The following is a 22,319-nucleotide window of genomic DNA, read 5'->3' on the forward strand; positions in this document are numbered from 1 at the left end:
CTGGCGGAAATCTTCACCTCCTTACAACATCTGGATCTGATGATCTTGGAGAGACACACGTGTCTTGGCGCTAGGAGATCTGCAGGCGCTAGGAGATCTGCAGGCGCTAGGAGATCTGCAGGCGCTAGGAGATCTGCAGCCCAGGGACCTCCAGTTCTTCTTCCTTGGAAGTAGTCAGATCCTTGATCTTTGCGTAATCCTGGACCCCTTTTTGCTAAGCCTTTTTTAAGGTGACACTCAAGGACACTCGGTTTACATCAGGTCAGGCCTGTTCCCCACCTCGTTGATGGTGTTCTTTTCCACCTGAATCTCCTTGCAATTGATTGGGTGATCACACCTGATCACATCCGGGGATGATCCATTACACAACATCCAAAAGTTCATGGGGTAAAAATTCATTATCTTTCCATTCCACTGCCCTACAGACAGTTTGAAGCCTCTCAGTATAACTGCTAAACCACTGAGAACCATGGCCCAGGCAAATTGACACATACTTAGGGAGGACGCTATTCAATCCATGAGAGTTGTCTTTGCGTTGACCCTGACCTTATAGAAAGCAGAAAGAACCGTTGTCCAGCGCTACGGCATCTTCAGGATCACGGGTAGATCTGAGTCCATTGTTGCAGATAGTGTCAGTTCCTCTCACTGAAGGAAAACTACTAGCTCTACTTTACTAAACAGAAGGTCCTCTGACAGTGATCGCCCTTCTCTGAGGACACATCCAAATGCGTTAAGGCAACGTCTTACCATATTTGATCCTAAGGAGCATTCTGGTTGTATTTCTCCTCAGAGGGATTTGTTCTTCACACTGGTAATTAGCATATTTCAAATCAGCGCGTCTAGGGAGCACGAGTCTCTCCTTGAAATGGCTTACACGTGCGCTTTCTCCACAGGCACTGTGATCAGTCTGCTGCTTTAGGTTTCTCAGCCAGAGCCGCACTGTTGGCCACTATTATCTTGTGTTTTGGTGGCACCAGGGGTTAAGGGAAAGGTCGGTGAGTCCAGCCCATCAGCCACTCCCCAGGACAAAGGTGAAGCACACTGCTTCTGTGAAGAGTCCCGTCTTGCTGTGCTCTGTCCATGAGTTGGCATTGACTCATGGGCAGTGGTGAGTGCGTTTCTGCTCCCTTCCCAGAGGCCCATTCAGGCCTCTTTCTAATCCACATGACATCCTGAGTGCCCTTCCTAGGTACGATCACGTTCCTCCCAGAATTCAACTCTTCCCCTGGAGGAAAGACAGAATGTGTCATGGGAGCATCATAGATGATGAGAGCTACGCGGTCCGGCCCGTCTTCCCCCAGCTCTATCTGGAGCAGCCCCTCTGCACCGTGCTCCCTTGGTCCATTTCTAGACCACACCCACCTGCTTCAGAGCCTCTGCGAATGAACGGCATTAAGAACTTTTGGAATCAGAGGTCCGCATCTGGGTTATCTACATCTTTTCATCTTAGTTTATTTCTCTGTGAAGGGGAGAAAATTGTATGCCCCATCTCTCAGGGTTATTAGGAAAATTAAACAAGTTACTGCAGCGAATTAAACTTGACTTGAGGTTAATAAAACAAAAACCAACCTCCATGCGGACTCCTCCCTCGCAACACTGCAGGGTTGGGGTAAACTGCCCTTGTGAGGTTTATAACCGTCTACAGGATGAAAAAGCCCGTCATTCCCCAGCAGAACGGCTGGTGGTTTTGAACTGCTGACTGCAAAGCGAGTATCGTTGATAGCCCCGGTACCCAGGGCTGGGTGACATGAGGTAAGCGCTCAGTAAAGATTCCCTCTGGAGCCCCTAAGGAGCCCTGGGCTGCTGTCGGGTAAGCATTGGGTTACTAACCACACGGTTGGCGGTTTACACCCCTCAGCTGCTCCTCAAGCTGGAGAGGAAGCTTCCTCCTCCTGGAAAGATTTACAGCCCCAGAAACTCTATACAGATTCCTGTCCTTTGTACTCAACCTTATCTGGCTGGTACGAGTTCGAATCGATTCTACGGCAGTGGGTTTCGGTTTTTATAGTGTGCCTGGGTGGTACAGAGGAGCCCTGTGCCATAGTGGTTACACATTGGACTGATTCACAAGACCAGACGTTCGAAACCACCAACTGCTTCTCGGGAGAAAGATGGGGATTTGCTCCTCCCATTAACAGTTACAGATTTGGAAACCCCCAGGGGCTGTTTTACCGGGTCCTATAGGGTCACGTGCTATAAGTTGGCATCCACTCAATGTTTGTTTGTTGTGGTGGGGGAGGCAAGGAGTTGCTATAAATATTACTCAGATAATAATTTTTTAAAATCATTTTATTGGGGGCTCGTACAACTCTAATCACAACCTATATATCTATCCATTGTGTGTCAAGTACATTTGTACATTTGTTGCCATCATCATTCTCAAAACATTTGCTTTCTACTTGAGCCCTTGGTATCAGTTCCTCATTTCCCCCTCCCTCCTCCCTCTCCCCCAATCCCTCATGAACCCTTGATAATTTATAAATTAGTATTATTTTGTCATGTCTTACACTGTCTGACATCTCCCTTCACCCACTTTTCTGTTATCTGTCCCCCAGGGTGGAGGTTATATGCAGATCCTTGTAATTGGTCCCCCCTTTCTACCCCACCTTCCCTCCACCCTCCCGGTATCACCACTCTCACCACTGGTTCTGCAGGGATCATCTGCCCTGGATTCCCTGTGTTTCCAGTTCCTATCTGTACCAGTGTACATTCTCTGGTCTAGCCAGATTTGTAAGGTAGAATTGGGATCATGATAGTGGGAGGGGAGGGTAGGAAATGCAGATAATAGTTTAAAGAGTGATGGTTTGATTCCACTCAGAGGTGCCTCAGAGAATAAACCTGGTGATCTATTTCCAAAAAATAAGCCATTGAAAACTCCATGGAACACAATTCTACTCCAAAACACATGGGTCACCATGAGTCAGAATCTACTTAATGCCAACCGATTATTATTAAGTTGATATCTGCTCTTAGCCAAATGCCGGTCCCTCAGAACTCCTTCAATTTGACTAGATCCTTCTATTGTATTTTCACATCTTGTATTTCTCTCCTCTCTAGCACGATTTGGAATGATTTATTTATACATTTATTATTGTCTATGCATATGTGTATTTTTTAAAAGTCTGGTCAGCATCCATGTCCCTTTCAAGACAGTACATTTTATGAGAGTGGGGGATGCTGTGTGTCTATGGTTTGTCCATATTTTAGACTGCATGGATCACAACAAACTCTCTAACACTGTGAATGAACAGAAATTCCAGAACACATTGCTGTGCTTGTGCAGAGTTGCTACATAAAACAAGAGGCACCATCTGAACAGAGCAAGGAAACACAGCAGGGTTTAACATCAAGGAATGTGTGTGTGAGGGTTTTACCCTTTTGTCATAGTGAATAAATAATCCAAGAGACTGGAGTATATGAAGAAGAGCATGGAATTGGGATTGGAGGAAGGGTCATTAATCACTTGTAATATTAATATGCAGATAACATAAGTCTGCTTGCTGAAAGCTTACTAGATTTGAAATACTAATGAAAATCAAAGAATATAGCTTTCACTATGAATTATAAATCAATGTAAAGGAAACCAAAATCTGCCCACTGGACCAATAGACAACGCTATTATAAGTGGAGAAAAAATTTACGTCGTTAAGGAATTCATTTTACTTGGATCCACAATCAATGCTCTTGGAAGCAGCAGTCAAGAGTTCAAACACTGGGCAAGTTTGCTTCACAAGAGCTCTTTAAAGTGTTCAGGAGCAGAGATGTCCCTTTGAGGCCTGAGGGGCACTTGACCCAGGCCATGGTGTTTTCCTTTGTCTCATCTGCATATAAAAGTTGGACAAGGAGTAAACAAGCCTACAGAAGAATGGACACAATCGAATTGTGGCACTGACGGAGAATACTGAAAGTGCCATGTTCTGGGAGAATAGCGAAGAATCTGTGTTTGAAAGAAGTAAATCCAGAATGCTTCTGAGAAAGGAGGATAGTGAGACTTTGTCACACATATTTTGGACATGCTACGCGAGACAAGCACCTGGAAAAGGCTGCATGCTTGGTAAATCACAGGGTCAGTGAAAAGAGGAAGATGCTCAATCAGAGAGACTGATACAGTGTCTGCAACAAAGGCTGAAACATAACGATCGTGAGGATGGGGCAGGCCCGGCGGGGTTTAGTTCCGCTGAACATACATGCAGGGTGGCGAGTTGGTTCCAGCTCCACAGGACTTATTAACTAATACCATGTATTTGTAGCTGTTCTTGTTGGCTTAGATTCCTCTTTTTTCAAAAAATAGTATTTATCCTTCCTACGAACAGTGACTGCCAGACATATGTCATTTTGTCATTCTGTATTGTGTTGTGATGCTGGGCACGATGCCACCAGTCACTCACAGTGGACAGGTTTCAGTGGTGCTTCCAGACTAAGACAGACTAGGAAAAGGGAAGAGATGGTTCGCTTCTGAAGAACTAGATACTGAAACCTTCCAAATAGCAGTGGAACATTATCTGACACAGTGCCACAAAATGACTACGTGGGTTCGAAGACACTCAAAATCCAACTGGGAAAGAGCAATTTCCTCAAAACAGAGTTGATCTTAATGACATTAGTTGGGATTCAGTAACCTTAACTATTTGTTATATATAATATCTATTTAGAAACACACGCACACACACACACACAACAGCAACAACAATCCAGTTGCTAACAATATGATTCTGACTCATAAAAGCCCTAGGTGCTTACGTGGAGAGGAAATGTTTTGAAAATGATGAGGGCAATGAATGTACAGATGTGCTTTACACAATTGATGTATGTATGGATTGTGGTAAGAGTTGTATGAGCCCCTAATAAAACGTTTAAAAAAAAAGCCTTCGGTGCGTCAGAATAGAACTGAACTCCATAGAGTTTCTTGGAAGATTTTTTTTAATGGAAAAAATGTAATTTAGCATTAGCCAGAAGGCCTCTGTTAGATGATTCTGATTTTGTTGACAAGAGCTAAAGCATCATGGTCAGGAGCCAGTCATACACATGCCTTCTTCTCTCTGTCAGGCCTGATCAAGGTGTTGACCTTGGCTACATCAGTGTCGTAGAGCTTCTTCACAGTCTGTTTCATCAGGTGCTTGTTGGCCTTGACATCCACCCTGAACACAAGTTTGGTGTTATCTTCGATCTTCTTCACGGCGGACTCTGTGGTCTGGGGAACTTGATGGCAGCATAGTGGGCAAGCTTGTGCCTCCTGGGGGCTCTCTTCTGAGGGTATTGGTCTGCCTTCTTAGTCTCAGGGTCATGGGCTGCTGAAAGGTGGAGGTGCAGATCTTTTTGTGTATGTGTGTATGCCTGTGGACACCTTTCAGCATGGCTTTCTTGGCTTTTCACACCTTTGCTTTGGTTTCTGTTTTGGGAGGGGCAGGGCTTCCTTGTTCCCCATGGGCTTCATCTTTGTAAAAAGGTCCATGGGTCTGTTGGTAGAAAGAGGGAGAAGGCCAACCCTCTAGCGGGGGAAAAATGATGAACAATACTTTCATGGACCCCAAGAGGAGAGTATACCTGACATTATGCTTCTTATAGGGTACATTGGTCCGAGTGTCTGTACTGCCCTCAAGGATCCCAGTTCATACCGAGACATTGACCCCCGAATCTTCAAGGCTCAAAACATACTCCAAAGGCCATACCAGGAGGATGTGATGTGGAAACCATGAGATGAACTGAGCTCTACGTCAATCACACCTGTAACCTGAAGACTTAAGGCCAAAATTACAAGGAATGTGAAGAAGCAGAGGACAGCTACCCCAAGAGTATTGTCTGTCAGCAGGCAGACTAGCATATACGTACTACTTCAGTGCCCTCCTTGTATTACTAAGATGCCTCTTAGTCTGGCAGACCTGGGTCTGACATGGTCAGTGAGTATTATGTAAGTTTTACTTGACCACTGACTCCCACTGTTTGTGTAAATAACGTCCAGTCACCCAAGGACTTAATCTGTGCCAGCCAGGTACCGTGATGTGTGGTCAACCTACACTTATTTAATCTCCCTTCCTCAACTGTGTTCTAAATACATGATCATGGGCTAAATTGCTGACACTATAAACAGAAGAACCATATACTCCAGGAAGAGGATCCGTAAGATTTGTTACCATAAAATAACAAAGCTGTCTCTCAGAGAACCAGAGGTAGATAGAAAACATAGATTTAGGAATGGGTTTGGGGCTCAAATGATCCCAGCTTCAGAGCTTCAATCTAAGAACTTACGACATGGCCTTGCTTGACACCTGTCCTCACAAAGGAAATACGGGGTGCTACGGCAAAGTGTAGGAAAGAAATTAGGTGGTGCCTGGCTACCAGAAAGAATAGCATCTGGGGTCTTCATGACTGGTTTTCAAACAAGCAGTCATCTAAGTGGGGTATCAACTACGCATACATTGAAGAAGCACATCGACATCTGTGAGCCAGGGGTTATAAAAGATAAAATCCAAATCCAAAGGAGGAAATATTATCAAGACCTTAAATTGTAAAATTCTCATTTGCAGAATGCTATGGATGACTGCGGACATCCAAGACACATTTGTAAGATTTATGCATGGAATACGCCTTTGGTGATTCACCTGCAACCATTATGAAAGGATGGGAACAACCTGGTTATCGGACAGAGTATCAGAGAGATGATTATTACAGATTAAAAAAGGATAAATCTGATGTAATGGTGAAAACCTTGTGATCTGATCTTCCTTTTGATACTCTTTGACTTACTTTACCTGGTTTTAAATTTTTTTTTTCACATAGGGCCTTATCTCTGTTGTATTTTGTTATTGTTGTAGCAGTTTTGACCCTCTGATACGTATTTTTAGTTTAGGAAACCAAGTTTGGGTGAACCCATAGAGACAATAACTAGAAGAAAGGTTCCCGGGGGTATGGCAGACGAGGTAAAGGGGAGTTCCTATGGAAGAGCTCTATACATCTTTACCAGGTTCTGCAGCCCCATCTTTTTCCAGCACAGCAGCTGGTGGTCTGAACTGGCAACCAGGAATGGAATTGACATGCAATTGTGAAATCAACAAATTATTCTTAGTCATGTCTCTTTTTTGTAAGATTTGCACACGTTGACATTCAGTATATATTGAAATACAGTAACAAAAGAACTGTTGCAAAGGCAAAAGAGACAAAGTAACTCATGTAGCTTCAGTATATATTGAAATACAGTAACAAAAGAACTGTTGCAAAGGCAAAAGAGACAAAGTAACTCATGTAGCCTCAGTATATATTGAAATACAGTAACAAAAGAACTGTTGCAAAGGCAAAAGAGGCTAAATAACTCATGTAGCTGTCCTGGTTGTGTGGTCTAATGAGAGAGTTACCTGTATACAGAAACGTGTTGGAGTGCCCTCCTATCACCACATCCACGCCTCTCACTTTCTGAGCAATGAGTTTATCCATTTCAAAGCCAGAGTGTCCCAGTGCAATAATCTTGGTCACATTTAGAGTTTTTAGCTTATCCACTTCCTGTTGCACTGTAGTGATTTCATCTTCAAACACTAAATTCGTTCCTACAGAACAAATGAAGTAAAATGGACATTAATTAGCATTATTTATTATTACATTGCTTACATACATGCCAGGATACCAAGTATAAGCACCTTAATTTGCCAAAGCTCTGAGATGATTTAGACTACAACATGTTTGCAAATTCAATACATTTAAATTAAATAAAACTTAAAGGAATATCATTCATTCACATTCACTTAACACTGCAACCATTACTTTAACCTTGTGGATGATATCGTTCTGCGCAAACTAAATTCCACAAAACAATGAGATTTCACATCTGGATTTGTTTCAATCTATTTTTATATTTAGACTTCCATAAGACCACCAGTGCATAAAATGGCATCGCCTGTTTATAGAACAGTACTATATAAGGCAACTGCAAGGCTTTGTTTGCAAGTTCAGGATCATCGGTCTTTAAATGTAACAAAACACTGCTAGCAAAGAGTCTTTGAACACCAATTTTAACATGCTGGCTGAAAACTTTGTTCAATGGAAGATGAGGTTAACATATAGGCATGATTGAAAACTGTGTTAAATACGGTTCTAATCTATTTAGTGCTGGGGCTGGAATAGTGAATATTCTTCGCTGTCTGTGTACGCCATGATGTCATGGAACCAAACATTGCCCCTTGGCAAGTCTCACTGCATTAGCACTAATTTCTCCCACTGTTTCTGTTTCTGTAGCCAGCTCTGAGCCAACCCTGCGGTCTGTGGCTTTTATTGGTACAGATTTGACTGCAAACCCAGGCAGAGGGTCGCTGTGCAGCCCTCTGCTACAGGGGAATCCTCCAGATACGTCAGATTTCCAGGTGCTGATTTGTAAAGACCATCATTAAAATAAGAATGCCTCCCCCCAAATTAGTAACCTCTCATATAGGAATTTCAAATGCCCTGAGTCTGCAATTCACAGGTGGAAAAGTATTGACCCTGTCCAAGAGCAGTAAGAGTGCTCAAAACAGTGGGTGAAGGGAGACAGAGGACAGTGTAAGGTATGAAAATAATAACAATTTATAATTTATCAAGGATTCATGAGGGAGGGAGGGATAAAAGGAGCTGATACCAAGGGCTCAAGTAGAAAGAAAAATATTTTGAAAATGATGATGGCAACATATGCAAAAAAGTGCTCGACAGGAATCAGGTATCAAGGAACAAAAATCAGATTATTGTGAATGAGGGGGAGTGTAGATTGGGGACCCAAAGCCCATCTGTGGTCAACTGGACATCCCCCCTTTTTTTTTCTTACCCAAGATACTAATCTTTTTTATTGGGGTAAAAATATATGTGGCAAAACCCCTGCCAACTCAGCAATTTCTACCCGGTCAATCCAGTGACTTGATATTCATCATGTTATACAATCACCCCTATTCCTCTCCAAATGGTCCTACAACCTTGAATAGGACCTAAATGTCCCCAAAGCAACGACTCCCCCCAACCCCTCCTGCTCGCCCTTGGTAACCACTAATCAGCGTTGCTCTCTGTAGGTTTGCCTATTTCACACAGGCCGGCTCATACAATACCCCGGGGTACTTCTTGTAAAATCGCTCCTAAAAAAAGGCCCAACCCTGAGCGTAGGCACCATGTCGTACCCCGGGCACCCAAGCGGCGGAGGAGCAGGCGGCAGCTTCTACCCAGGGGACTACGGAGGGGCGCCCAGAGGGCCCGCGTTTCCTGGACAAACTCAGGACCCGCTCTACAGCTACTTTGCTTCCGTCGCCGGACAGGATGGGCAAATCGATGCAGACGAGTTGCAGAGATGTCTCACCCAGTCGGGCATTGCCGGCGGCTACAAACCTTTTAACCTGGAGACATGTCGGCTGATGGTTTCTATGCTGCATAGAGACATGTCTGGCACAATGGGTTTCACTGAGTTTAAAGAACTCTGGGCTGTACTGAACGGCTGGAGACAGCATTTCATCAGCTTCGACAGCGATCGAAGTGGCACCGTGGACCCTCAGGAATTGCAGAAGCCTCTGATGACCATGGGATTCCGGTTGAGTCCCTATGCTGTGAACTCAATTGCAAAAAGGTACAGCACCAATGGGAAGATCACCTTTGATGACTGCATCGCCTGCTGCGTCAAACTCAGGGCGCTCACAGACAGCTCTTGAAGACGGGACATGACCAGCAAGGTGTTGTAAACTTCCCATACGATGACTTCATTCAGTGTGTCATGAGTGTCTAAATCAAGAGGAGCTGCGTGGCCACTCGACATTCCTCCTGGGCTCTCCTGTCATCCTCCTCAGCCGTGTGTACACTTAGGTCTCCATGTATCCGCAGCAGCTTGTAAAAGTTTATGTACTGCTTCAGTTTTGTGTGTAGTTTTGATAATAAGTTCTTTGGAATTTAAGTAATCCACAACCATGACTATCATACCATTTTGAACTTCCTGGAGCCACCGTCAGTCATGTCAGCCAGCCACGCCTTATTTTCTTGCTAATGCACTTTCTTATAGACCATTTCTGTACAGTCCGGCTGCTCATCCTCACTATAGAGCTGGGAAGGCAGGTTGTAAATCCGTAAGATGTTATCAGCACTATTGGTCAGGATGCAAGAACCATCGGGGTCCCACTTACAGCCTTTGGTTGGGTGCTAAACTCTGACCAGGAACCACTGAGAAATCGAGGTGGCTTTGAGAAGCTGTAGGTCCAAGAGATGCTTCCCTCATTCTCTACTGCTGGTTCCTCAGACACACCTTCCATGGCTTCTCCAGGCTCCAACTCTGACCCGTTCGTTTCTTCCACAGGAAGGCTGGCATTTTCCGGGTCTTGCTGCTCGATTTGGGGGCTCAACTCACTAGGAGTGCCAGTAACCCCCGTTTCCAAGAGAGTGGCGGGAGACACTTCCTCACCCGGTTCCAGGGCCCCAGATGAGATAGTTATGGGGTCCGGGGATGTCCTGAGGGGATTGTCCCCGTCGGTCCCGGTGGCAGTAGTTCAGGGTCCGCATTCCTGTCCTCCGGGGAACCTGGGGCCTGAACTGCAGGCAGGAAGTCCGGGGTTAACGGCTGCGCCTCCAGGGTCTTCATGCTGTGCTTGCCTTCCTCTTCCGGGAGTGGGCAGACAACTCCAGCTGGGGAGCCAGCCGATGCGACCTACCGAGTAGAAAGCCTGGACATCCCCTTAAGAAGGGTCACGGGGAGGAGATGAGCCAGTTAGGGTGCAGTGTAGCAACGATAAAACATACAACTTTCCTCTAGTTCTTAAATGCTTCCTTTTCCCCACTATCATGATCCCAATTCTACCTTATAAATCCAGCTGGACCAAGATGTACACTGGTGCAGATAGGAGCTGGAAACACAGGGAATCCAGGGCGGATGATCCCTTCAGGACCAGTGCTGAGAGTGGCAATACAGGGAGGGTGGAGGAAGGATGAGGTAGAAAGGGAGAACCGATTATAGGTATCTATATATGAAACCTCCTCTCTGGGGGATGGACAAGAGAAACGTAGGTGAAGGGAGACATTGGACAGTACAAGACATGATACAATAATAATTCATAAATTGGGAGGGAGGGGGGAAATGAGGAGCTGATACCAAGGGCTGAAGAAGAAAGCAAATGTTTTGAGAATAATGATGGCAACAAAGGTACAGATGTGCTTGACACAATGGATGTTTGTATGGATTGTGATAAGCGTTGTACAAGCCCCCAATAAAATTATTTTTAAGTGCTTGACACAATGGATATATGTATGGATTGTGATAAGAGCTGTAAGAATCCCCAATAAAATGATTTTTTTAAACACTAAAAGCACATTCTTTGTTGCACTGTAAGGAACCAATACTTGTGTACTGAACACCTTGAATAACACAAACTGTTAAGTGCTTGAGTACTCAAGAAAACAACAACAACCCCCAAACCCACTGCCATTGAGTCGATTCTGATGCATAGTGACCCTACAGGGCAGGGGAGGAGAGACCCTGACTGTGTATGGGAGTGGAAAGTCTCATCTTTACAGGAATAGAAAGTAGGGCACCTGGTGGCATTGACCTGCTGACTTTGTGGCTAGTAGCCCAACTCATGACCCACTACACCACCAGGGTTGGAAACCCACCTAGAGGGGAAGCCTGGTGGTCTGTTTCTAAAGTCCCCAGTCTTGAAAAGTCCTATGGAGTAGCTCCACTGTGCACACCTGGAATGAACTTGATGTCAACTAACAACTAACTACAACACTGTATGCTGTGGTGGGGGAACTCTAAAGGTTTCAACATCAGTCACTCAACATGTGGACATTAGCATGGGAGATAAACCACTTGACTAATGACAGAGATACGAAGGTCCCACCCAAATGGCCTAAAAATCTGAAGTTCCCGTATGTCTTGTGTTTGGGGTGACAGCGAGTCCAGAAACATGTAAGCAACATTCAAAGCCCGGAGTTGCAGCAGCTGTGCCACCACTGTCAGCTATGACACATCAAGAGTCAATGTGGTTGCCCTGCTTGCTCTCAGCACTATGCCACCTTTCCCGTGACCCTTTCCCTGGCTAGGCCTTTAAGGCAGCGGTTCTCAACCTGTGGGTCTCGACCCCTTTGGGGTTCGAACGAGCCTTTCACAGGGGCCGCCTAAGACCGCTGGAGAATGTATTTCCAGTGGTTGGGGGTCAGCACAACATGAGGAACTGTATGAGAGGGTCACGGCATTAGGAAGGTTGAGAACCACTGCTTTTAAGTAAAGGACGTGCCCTCCCCTATGACACACTTGCCTTTGCCTCCTCCTGCTCAACGTTCTCCGTGGTGCCGGCCAACTTTACACACACTAGACATCTCAAGTGTTCTCCCACTGAATATGTAAGCACCCATGGCTAGGGATTTTTGTTCTTTATCTGAGGAAGGGAGTTAGTAATCTTGATGCCTTGAATAGTGCCTGGTATGTAAAGAAGCACTAAGAGCAATGGATGAACAAATGAAGAATGGAATGCTGGGACCGTCATGTAATGCTCCCAGCAGCTGCTTTGGTGTGACGGCAAGAAGGAACAGCCAAGCTCAGACTAAAGCCTCCGAGGACAAAGGGATGCATTCTCTACACACATCAAACTCCTACCTCCCGGGACCAGGTACCACACCAGGAAGCCAGGAGATGGATTTCAGGATGCCAATAAGAGAATTGTAGGCATCTTAGTTCCTCACCAAAATAAAGGAACTAGGAGTCCAAGTTACAGCTGTGGGATTCCAGACTGAGGGACTGGGCTGGGTTAGGAGCCAGAGATTAGAAGGAACTCGTGCCAGCCTGCTGAGTCTTGGCCTTAGAAGAGGTCCCACTCACTCCAATTCACCCCAAAACAGTCAGTGGACAGTCCAGCCCAGGATTCCCGGGAGCTGCTATCAAGAGCGCTACCCCTTCCGATGCCGCTGGGCCCCCAGCACAGCTTCCAGCGGTTCTCCCCTAACACTACCCACTGCAGTCTGATTCTCCACATCTCTATCAACCACCTCTCTCACCTCTTCTGTCTTTGTGGCTGACAGTGAAACACGCATGAAACTTTTCTCCACATTCTGCCTGAACTCAGACAGGTGTTCAAAAGACCCTTCACTCAAGTCTCAATTCAACCCGAACTTTCCTTATTTGTTACCTGTGTGGCTCCCACATTTCTTGCTCTCATGTATTCATTCCAGTGAAAGAGGTGGACAAAGTTCCCATGCGCATCAAGCTTAACAATCTAGTATGTGACTCCAGATTCCCTTCTGGAATGCCTTGGCTCCCAAGATGCTTCACGTGGAAACTCCTTGTGGGGATCAGGCAGTTCTTCCCCAAGACTACCTGATCCCCAGGCCAACTATCAACTTCCTTCCCTGAGTCCCGACTTTGTTCATGATTCTCTTACAGCCCAGAATCACATTTGGTCTTAAATGAACCAAAACAAACCCAGGAAATGAAATACAAATTATACAGACAGTCTGCTTTTGAATTTGCTATCTAATGAGCACTTATTCGGTTTTTCAAGAAACTCACATCTTCATCCAAAGATCATAAAGTAGTCTCTATAATAGGCTTCAAATGCAGTGAGGAGACACCTAGGCTCTGACCGCAGGTTGCTCAGGTCATGTGGGAAGCAGAGGGTAAGGGGCAAATGGGATACACCAGTGTGGCTGTACCCAAGGACACATGTGTGAGCCGGGCATTGGTGACCCAGAGGGAGAGTGCCCGCCCTTCTGGGCCATGTGCGTTCTCTAGCCCTCTCCATGTCCAGAGCTGGTTTGTTAGCATGTCGGGCAGTCTTTCCCCACATTTTGCAGATAGACTAGGGAGGCCTGTTCTCTGTGGAGGGAGCTGGAAGGACCACGGGCTGGTTGGACAGGTTGGAGAAGGCCAGCCGCAGACTGCTTCGTCAGGTCCTTGTGGTGTGATCACATCCCTCTTAGTCAGCAAGGTACTCCCTGAACGTTTCGAAAGCGAGAGAACGCTCAAGAGGGCGCTCATACGCACATGCTACCGCAGTAATCACCTTCAGAGGCACAGCTAACACCAGTGGCTTCAGGCAGTTTAAGAAGGCTTGCTCACCCCCAGGCAATGTCCCGTGCCGCCTCTAGCACGGATACCCCCTGCCATACTGTGGCGAGCAGAAAGGCCCCACTGCTGCCCGGCCTTTCTCAACAGCTGACCTTTGTATTGATATTTTTCAATGGCCTAGTCTTTCTGCAACAAGAATAAATATACTTGTTTTCTTGTTGTGAAATCTTCTGTCAGTTAATTCCTAATGGAAACTCTTGTTTCTGAATGGCTAGCTCCTACCTTCCTTTTTATCCTCCAAATATGGAAACAAACTTAATTTGGATACATTCAGAGAAAACGCATTTCTGCTCTCCCTGCCAACGTGTTTCAGTAAAAGCAATTCAATGGCAACTGATTAAAAATAGTTTTTGAATGGTTATTACATATACACAAGAGGGCTTCAAAAAGTCCGTGGGAAAATGGCATTAATCATTTCATTTCTGCACAATCTTTTTTTGAAGCCTTCTTGTATTTCTATGTGTGTGGACGCACACACATGTGAATGTATATATAGCCACGTATGAATGCATACAGACATATCTTGGCGGCACAATTGTTAAAGCACTTAGCTGCTATCTGAACGTTCTAGACCACATTTTCTTTGATGGAGAGACGTGGCCGTCTGCTTCCACAGGACTCACAGCTTTGGAAAGCGGGTGGGGTAGTTCTATGTCCTCACCAGGCCGCTCTGAGTTGTCCACAAATGGATGGCAATGACTTTGGTTTCTGGTTTTCTTTGGGCACTATTGAGTTGATTTCAACTTGATGTACACAACGGGGCTTCGGCAAGGTCATGGGAAAATGGAATTAAAAGATAAAGGGATATTTCCACGAACATTTTGAAGTGACTCATATATAGGAGGGTAAATAAAAAGATATTGCTACAAAGTCATAGGAGTTTCCGTTAAAAATACCTCAGAACGTGAAGCTATTGTCCCTTGACAGAGCCCCCATCTCGGCCTGTGAAGGCATTCTTTCCATCTCTCTGACCCTTTCCCAAAGATTCTGCCCTTTTCCATTTTTCAATTTTAAAGTATTCAAAGTGTGTTTCTTTGAAGTATTCTTTAAAGTTTCAAGGAAAAACAAAAGATGAAGAAGAAGTCTGAAGGGGCCTGATTAGGACAGTAGAGTGGGTGGGGTAAGGTTCCCAATGGAATTCTCCTTGCATGAGAATGAGTAGGTTCATTGTCATGATGGGAAAAATTTCCATGATTCAAAGTTCTTGCCATATTTTCTCACCAATACATGTTTAAAATTTTCCTAATGCTTCTTCCTAATAAGCCTCTATGATCATTCTGTGTCCTTGGAGAAAAATCTATCAAGTTGACCCTGTTGGAATCCCAGAAAAAAAGTTACTATAAACTTCTGAGCTGACCTCTGTCTTGAATTTAGTTGGCTCAGCAAGTCCTCTCAGAAGCTGCTGTTTTGATTGGACCTTATTTTTGAAGCCACCTATGGAGACCAAGACAAGTGTATTACTGGGAGAACTTGTCTGTAGCTATGCACGGATGGCAGACAATGTTTAAACATCTTTTGTTTGGCATAAACTCATTCATGTATCAACTGAAACCCTGATAGCAATCATTTTTTACTCACTCTCAGATATACACAAAATGTATATATATGAGAATGAATCAAAAAGCATAAATATATATATATACATGTATGTATGTATTCTATATTCATGTGTCTTGAATATATAGACACATCTCAACTGATACACACTACCCATAGAATATACATATTTTCTACAAAAGCTTTAATATAAAGAAAGTCATTAAAACTACAAAATATCCAAAGAGGAAAGGAACATAAAGATCAAAGATAGGCAAGCTGCTGTAACTGATCTCAGGCCCCAGGTCTGGAGTTCCGTCTCCACCCAGAAAGAGGTTGTGTGACTCATTCTTCAGCAGGGCTTAGCTCTGGATCCAAATGGCTTTCACCTCCAATTTAAAAGTACAGGACAAACTTAGAAAAAATGATCATTTATGTCAACAAAGATGCTCACTGTGCAGAAGAGCAAAAATCTGTAAGAAAAAACTTCAGACTCTGTGGAACTGAGGAAACCTTCTGCCCAGTCCTACACATTGTTCCTACTCTTACCACAAAACAAAACAAAACTCATTGCCACCACATCAGTGCTGACTCATGGCGACCCTAGAGGACAGGGTAGAACTGCCCTTGAGAGAGTTTCTGAGACTCTTTATGGGAGTAGAAAGCCCTGTCTTTGTCCCACAGCACCTCTGGGGGTTTCAAACTACACACCTTGCAGATCACACCCCAACACCAGGTCTCTTAGCACTTCTACCTACATTCTGTAAAAATAATGCCATGCTCTGATTTACTGCATCGATTTTCAAAGAATGTGTGCTTTGTAGTGATTATATAATGAGAAAATACCTGGATTTGAGAGAAAAGGGGTCTCTCTTGAGGTGTATCCAACTATTCCCACAACTTCACGACCAACATTAAGAATTTTGTATGGAAAATAGAGACCAGAGATTTGAGATGCTAGCGGCCCTTTTGCCTTAATGTTAGCACTCAGAATTGGAAATTTCACATTTCTAAGAAGAGGATCCATCAGTCCTTCTACACCATTATCGAATTCATGGTTTCCCAGGGCCTAGTGGAAAAAGGGAACAAGAATTAGATATTCTGAATGTCCAATAGAAACACACTTTAGACAGTATTACTCCAGGGTCTCCCAAAGCTGCCAAGGGGTCTATGGAACAGAGATTCCAGGACCTCATGTCCACACATTCCAGTCAGCAGGCCTGGGGTCTGCCTCAGGGCCCCCCAGGCCACCAGGCTGGCCTTCAGCTGCACACCACCTCCTGAAGATGACCTCAGGGTACTTGAGCAGCCATGGCATGGCTGTGTGGAGTACAGTGTTCCACAACTCTCAGACATTCCCAATTTGTCCGTGGAGGGCAGGATCAAGGGGATACACTGACCAGGCACTGTTTAGCCTATAATATCTCTCATAATCCCACATCATGCCAACTGCCTTGTGGAACAATTATAACCAACAGGATTTTAGCAAAAGGTAGCGCATGTCGCCATCAGATACAAGAGGTCTCTCTTCCTGGTCATGAGTCCTCCATATTCCTACAGCAATCCTGCCCCACCCCCACCCCAGGGACTCGAGTAGTCCTCTCATTGTTCAGGGAAAATCAAGATCCCAAAAGGCAAATAGGATAGCATTGTCCCTATTGACAGGTGGCAGTAGTCCCTTCCTCAGGAAGATCAGGGTCACCCTTTGTTTAATCTCTGGCAGCTTCCCGTCTGCGGAAGAAGGTGGCCACGCTGCCATGAACCCGAGCTGCCTCCCCTCCCCTTTCCCTGATGACCTGGAACAAGCTTTCCAGTTTCCTTTAAGTGCCCGCCCATCGAGTGACTCCAGGGGCTAAGGCTCTTCTACGAACTCAGTGCTTAAAATGAATGGGTTGCAAACTTCCCGCCCGCCTGCCCCCCTCCCACCCCCAGGCTTCCTTATTATTTTATTAATCGGGATTTAATACATATATCACATCATTCTTTAGTTCAATCATGTCCAGTAAAATTGTACAATTGTTACCACAATCAGTTTCCAAACATTATTTCCCTTTTAAACCTCCCCCCTACCCGATCTGCCCCCACTCCCCCCCCACACACACTCTACTCGCTGTCCCCACAGGCTCATAAATCCTGGATTTCTTAAACTGAAAAATGGTAGAACACATTTTATTGGTCAATGTACTTTGGAAGAGGACGTCAACCCGACTGCTTCCAATCCCAGGAGGAATTGCTGTACCAGTGTCAAGGGGCCCACAGGGTGTTTCATGTCCCTGTTACTTACCCATCCAGTCACAGCCAGGAGACGTGTAGCCCACCCATTCCTCCGGCTCAAACCAGATGCTGATTTCGTTCTCGGAGCCTTTGACCCAGTCTCTGCCATGAATGCTGTTCGCACCCACTTGAACACAGAAGTCCCCCTCGAATAGTGCTGGTTTGGAATCCACTGGGTTGGTCTCCCCCAGCATCACCCGGGCTGTCTTCACCACTGACGGCCCCTCCCAGACCATAGCCACAATGGGTCCAGAGTGCATGGACTTCACCAGCCCCATGAAGAACAGGTGGTCTTTGGAATTCACTGAGTTGGTCTCCCCCAGCATCACTCGGCCCGTCTTCACCACCTACGGCCCCTCCCAGACCTTGGCCACAATGGGTCCAGAGTGCATGGACTTCACCAGCCCCGCGAAGCACGGGTGCTCCTTCAGGGCCACGTAGTGCTGCTTCAGGTGTTCCTTGGAGCCCTTAACTCACTTCACGACCACCAGGCAGAATCCCGCCTGCTCAGCGCGCCTGATGATGTGGCCCACCAGGCCCGTCCGGCTTGATGGCAATGAAGGTGCCCTCATTGTTGGCAAGGGTGCGAGTCAGCTGGCGGGAGTGGGTGACTGGAGCTGGGCCAATTTTTTTAAACACCATACCTGACATTGTAGATTATTTGGGAACAGGCCTGGGTGTGCTGGCTGGTGACCCTCCCATCTAGAGTCCTTATTTATTCTCTTATAATGTCCATGTGACGCAGTGGCTTATTGGTGATGTCATGCATTTATGTCTGTCTTCTCCATTGACTGAGTGCACCCTCAATTACCATGTCCTCAACCCCCACCCCTGTCCTGCTCAGTGTCACAGCTCTCACTTGGCACATGGGGATTTGTTGCGTATCTGTGTCACACAAGATTAGGTGTGACATATCCTTCTGTGTATCTGTTCCACAGAGAAAGTGACATAATGTCTTTAAATTCCCACATATCATGCTCCTAGGTTTTTTTGTTTGTGTGAATCTTTTTTTTAGCAAGCATTTTTAGGAAAAGAGGTACACAATTTTTTGAGCCCTCTACACAGAGGGCACCCTAAAATAATTCCCACATATCTGTCTCCCTTATTAAATTTCAAATTTCTGAATTTGCCAGTTTCTCCATCGTGACCCTTTTTCACTTCTTCACCATAGCAAATTCACTTCCTTCTTAAAGGTTTCTATTCTGCAAGTTTCTCCCAGTCTGGTCCTTTTCGCCTCTATTCATCATGGCTTCTTCCTTGGCAAAGTCAGTCCTTATTGTATTACAATCACCAGGCTGCCTAACTAATTTTTAAAAATGAATGTTCCTAGAGAAATATTATTTCCAAAATAACTCCTAAAATTTATTGTGGTAATGATTGTACAATTCTTCTGGATATGGTTGAATGATTGAACTATTGAATTATATGCTATGCGGATTAGGTACCACTAAAAATGTACAAACAACAAAAAAAGAAATAGTATTTCACTTGACACCCCCTTTGCAATCTACTGGCAAAAGGCTCTTTCATGCTTTTGGCAATAGTTGAAGTTACGTTTTTCACATATCTGCTCCTTGTTTAATGTCCCCCTCATCTTTCTCCATTTGAGTGTAGCCTTTTGATTATGAGGCTTTGACTGCCTTTTTCACCCCCCCCCCCCACCCCGTGTGTTGGGAAAAAGAGCATCAATGGTGTTTTAGAAACACTTGTGAATTGACCAACCCAATGGTCTCATTCACAATCACATCTTCAGCTCCAAGATTAAAAGTTCCAACTCAGACTATTCTCTTGGCCTCTAGATCTGTGTGTCTAACTTCCATGGCACAGGTCTCACAGATATGCCTAGATTATCATGCTCAGAGCCCCTCTTCTAAGATCCTCCTCCTTGGCCCATGGGGCTGCCATCTACCCAGTCAGATCCTAGAGCAGCTTGAACCCACTGCGCCCCTCTCCGCCCCACCCCTCACCGTTTCTCCAGCCCTGCTCTCTTCACCACTGTGGCTGATTATGGTGGAGTCCATTCTGCTCCACAGTGTCCCAGTATCTACAGAATAGAACTTCTCCACAGGGCTTCCAAGGCTGTGACCTTTTGGAAATAGATTGCCAGGCCTATTTTCCAAAATGGCTTTGGGGACTCTGAACTGTCAACTTTTGTGTTAGCCATCAACTGCTTTACGTTTGCACCACCACGGCAGATAGCTAGAAGGACATCAGTTGATATCGAGTCAGTTCTTACTCATGACACCGAGTAACACTGTGTTGTAATAAGGCTTTTCGTGGCTGATTTTTTTGGAGTGCATCATCAGATATTTCTTACATAGTGCCTCTGGGTGAACTTGAACCATCAACCTTTGCATTAGCACCATAGATAGATAAGCAGAAGGACTAGTCCCTCTTCTGTCAAGTGTGCAAACTGCCTTGTCAACGAATGGCTTCAGCTCCTATAGTCTAGTAGTCCTTCCAGATGACGTACTGCCTAACCACCATCCCTTGTCTTCCCTGAGCTACATGCAACTCCTCTGCTTGGATGGGCATCCCTGTGCGACTCTGCCAGCCTCTCCTCTGCTCATGGAGGGCATAGCCCCTTCACAGGGTGGCTTTCCTCTTAGTACCGTCTGGTAAAGACACAACAAGAAGCATCTCTAACAAATAGATTGTCTTTCTGTGTTACACAGATAGCTCTTCCTACAACAACGATCAGAAAAAATCCTTTCTTGACAGGTGTTTTCTTTAGAAACTCTTATTTCCATTTTCTCACCTTTACTTGGACCTGTTTTTTCTTTCGATTGCATTGACTGGAGCTTAATTATCCACCAGTTCTTTTAGAAGGAAGGTCATGCCACTTATCTTAGGGTACCAGGCACCCACCACATTGCTGGTAGTAAATACATTAATCTTATTTATATATTTCTATTATTTTATTAATAATATAAAAATACCTCAGAAAAAATTCTGCCCAAGAGAAAAACATGAAGCAATAAAAGAGAGACCAGCATAACAGAACAGATCTTTCATTCTTGAACATTTTATAAAGCTTTTGGAGCACAAACACAGGACATTAACAATTCATATTACAGTATTATTCCTCCTTTTATCATCCTCTGTGATTTTCATCCAACTTTCCTAGTGCATGCTGGATAACTTCTGTGTCTCAGTGTCCACAGTCCTCATGCCATTAATCTAGATTTTAGCTAAACTGTTATTTGCCACTTACTCCTTTAATGCTTGTCTTAGGCAAGTGATCTCCCTGACCTTCACTGCTTGTATACGCACATGCACACAGGCTCGCTTTCTCCCCCATCCCAGCATTTCATTTGTAAAGCCGGCCTTAAATATTTTCTAATCCTTTTGATTCACCAATGCTCAGCCTATGGCAATGTTGTGTACTTTTACTATAAACATTACATTTCACCAGATGTATTTTTCAAACAACTTAAGAGAGCTGATTCTAGCAAAATTATCTTCATTAGAAGGTCCAACACCAGAAGCCTAGAAATGCAATATGAACATTGTGTCCAGCTGCACCTCCTCAGCCCCAACAGCTTTGTGCAGGAGAAGGCCAAAGACGCTAATATATATCTGTTGAATACATTTGTGACAGCAATGATCGAACCTGTGAGTGTCCTGTATTGCGGTGGCTTGTAGGTTTCTGTGATGCTAGAAGCCACACCTGGCATTTCAGATACCAGCAAGGTCACCTCTGGTGAACATGGTTCAGTGGAACTTCCAGACTAAGAACAGACTAGAAAAATGGAAATATGTTGTCTACTTCTGGAGATTAGCCATTTGCATATGTATAGCATATGTATAGCAGTAAATCTTATGTATAGCAGTGAAACCTGGTCAGATACAGTACCAGAAGATGAGCCCCTCAGATTGGAAGGCACTTGAAATACAACTGGGCAAGAGCTGCCCCCTTAAAGTAGAGTCAACCTCAAAGACAAGGATGGGTTATATCTCTCAGGACCTTCCTTTCCTGATGGGGCATGATTCACAATGAGGAGAAACAGGTGAAAACATCTATTAATAATAAGAACATGGAATGTTCAGCGTAGGAATTGAGAAAATTTGGAAATTGTCAAAAATGAAATGGAACCCCCAAATGACTACCTTTGGCACTAGTGTGCTGAAATGGACTGGTACTGCCCATTTCAAGTTGGAGAATCATATGGTTTACTAGCACGGAATGACAAATTCAAGAATGGTGTCCCATTCGTTCTCCAAAAGAACATTTCCAGATCTATCTTGAAGAACAATTCATTCTGTAACAGGATAATCTTTGTACACCTACAAGGAAATCAGTTAATACGCCTGTTGTTGAAATTTACATACTAACTACTAAAACTAGTGAGGAAGAAATTGAAGAAGTCTTCTAACTTCTTCAGCTTGAAATTAATCAAACATGCTATCAAGGCACATTAATAATTACTGGCAAGTGGAATGAGAAAGTTGGAAACAAAAAGAAAAC

The 22,319-nt window shown here is 44.7% G+C and overlaps 1 protein-coding gene and 1 pseudogene across 1 annotated transcript in view; one reads left to right on the plus strand and one right to left on the minus strand.

The window, feature by feature from the left end:
* The window catches only part of NT5E (5'-nucleotidase ecto), a 55,923-nt gene that overhangs the window by 15,295 nt on the left and 18,309 nt on the right, over nucleotides 1–22,319 (minus strand). The window contains exons 2-3 of the mRNA XM_075554814.1: nucleotides 16,424–16,646; nucleotides 7,350–7,538 (exon numbers count right to left, since the gene is read on the minus strand). Coding sequence (XP_075410929.1) covers nucleotides 7,350–7,538; nucleotides 16,424–16,646 — 412 coding nt within the window. The remainder of the gene's footprint in view (nucleotides 1–7,349; nucleotides 7,539–16,423; nucleotides 16,647–22,319) is intronic.
* On the plus strand, nucleotides 9,117–9,680 carry LOC142452845 (sorcin pseudogene; annotated as a pseudogene).

Source organism: Tenrec ecaudatus, chromosome 7 (assembly GCF_050624435.1).
Source record: "Tenrec ecaudatus isolate mTenEca1 chromosome 7, mTenEca1.hap1, whole genome shotgun sequence".
NCBI classification, from domain to species: domain Eukaryota; kingdom Metazoa; phylum Chordata; class Mammalia; order Afrosoricida; family Tenrecidae; genus Tenrec; species Tenrec ecaudatus.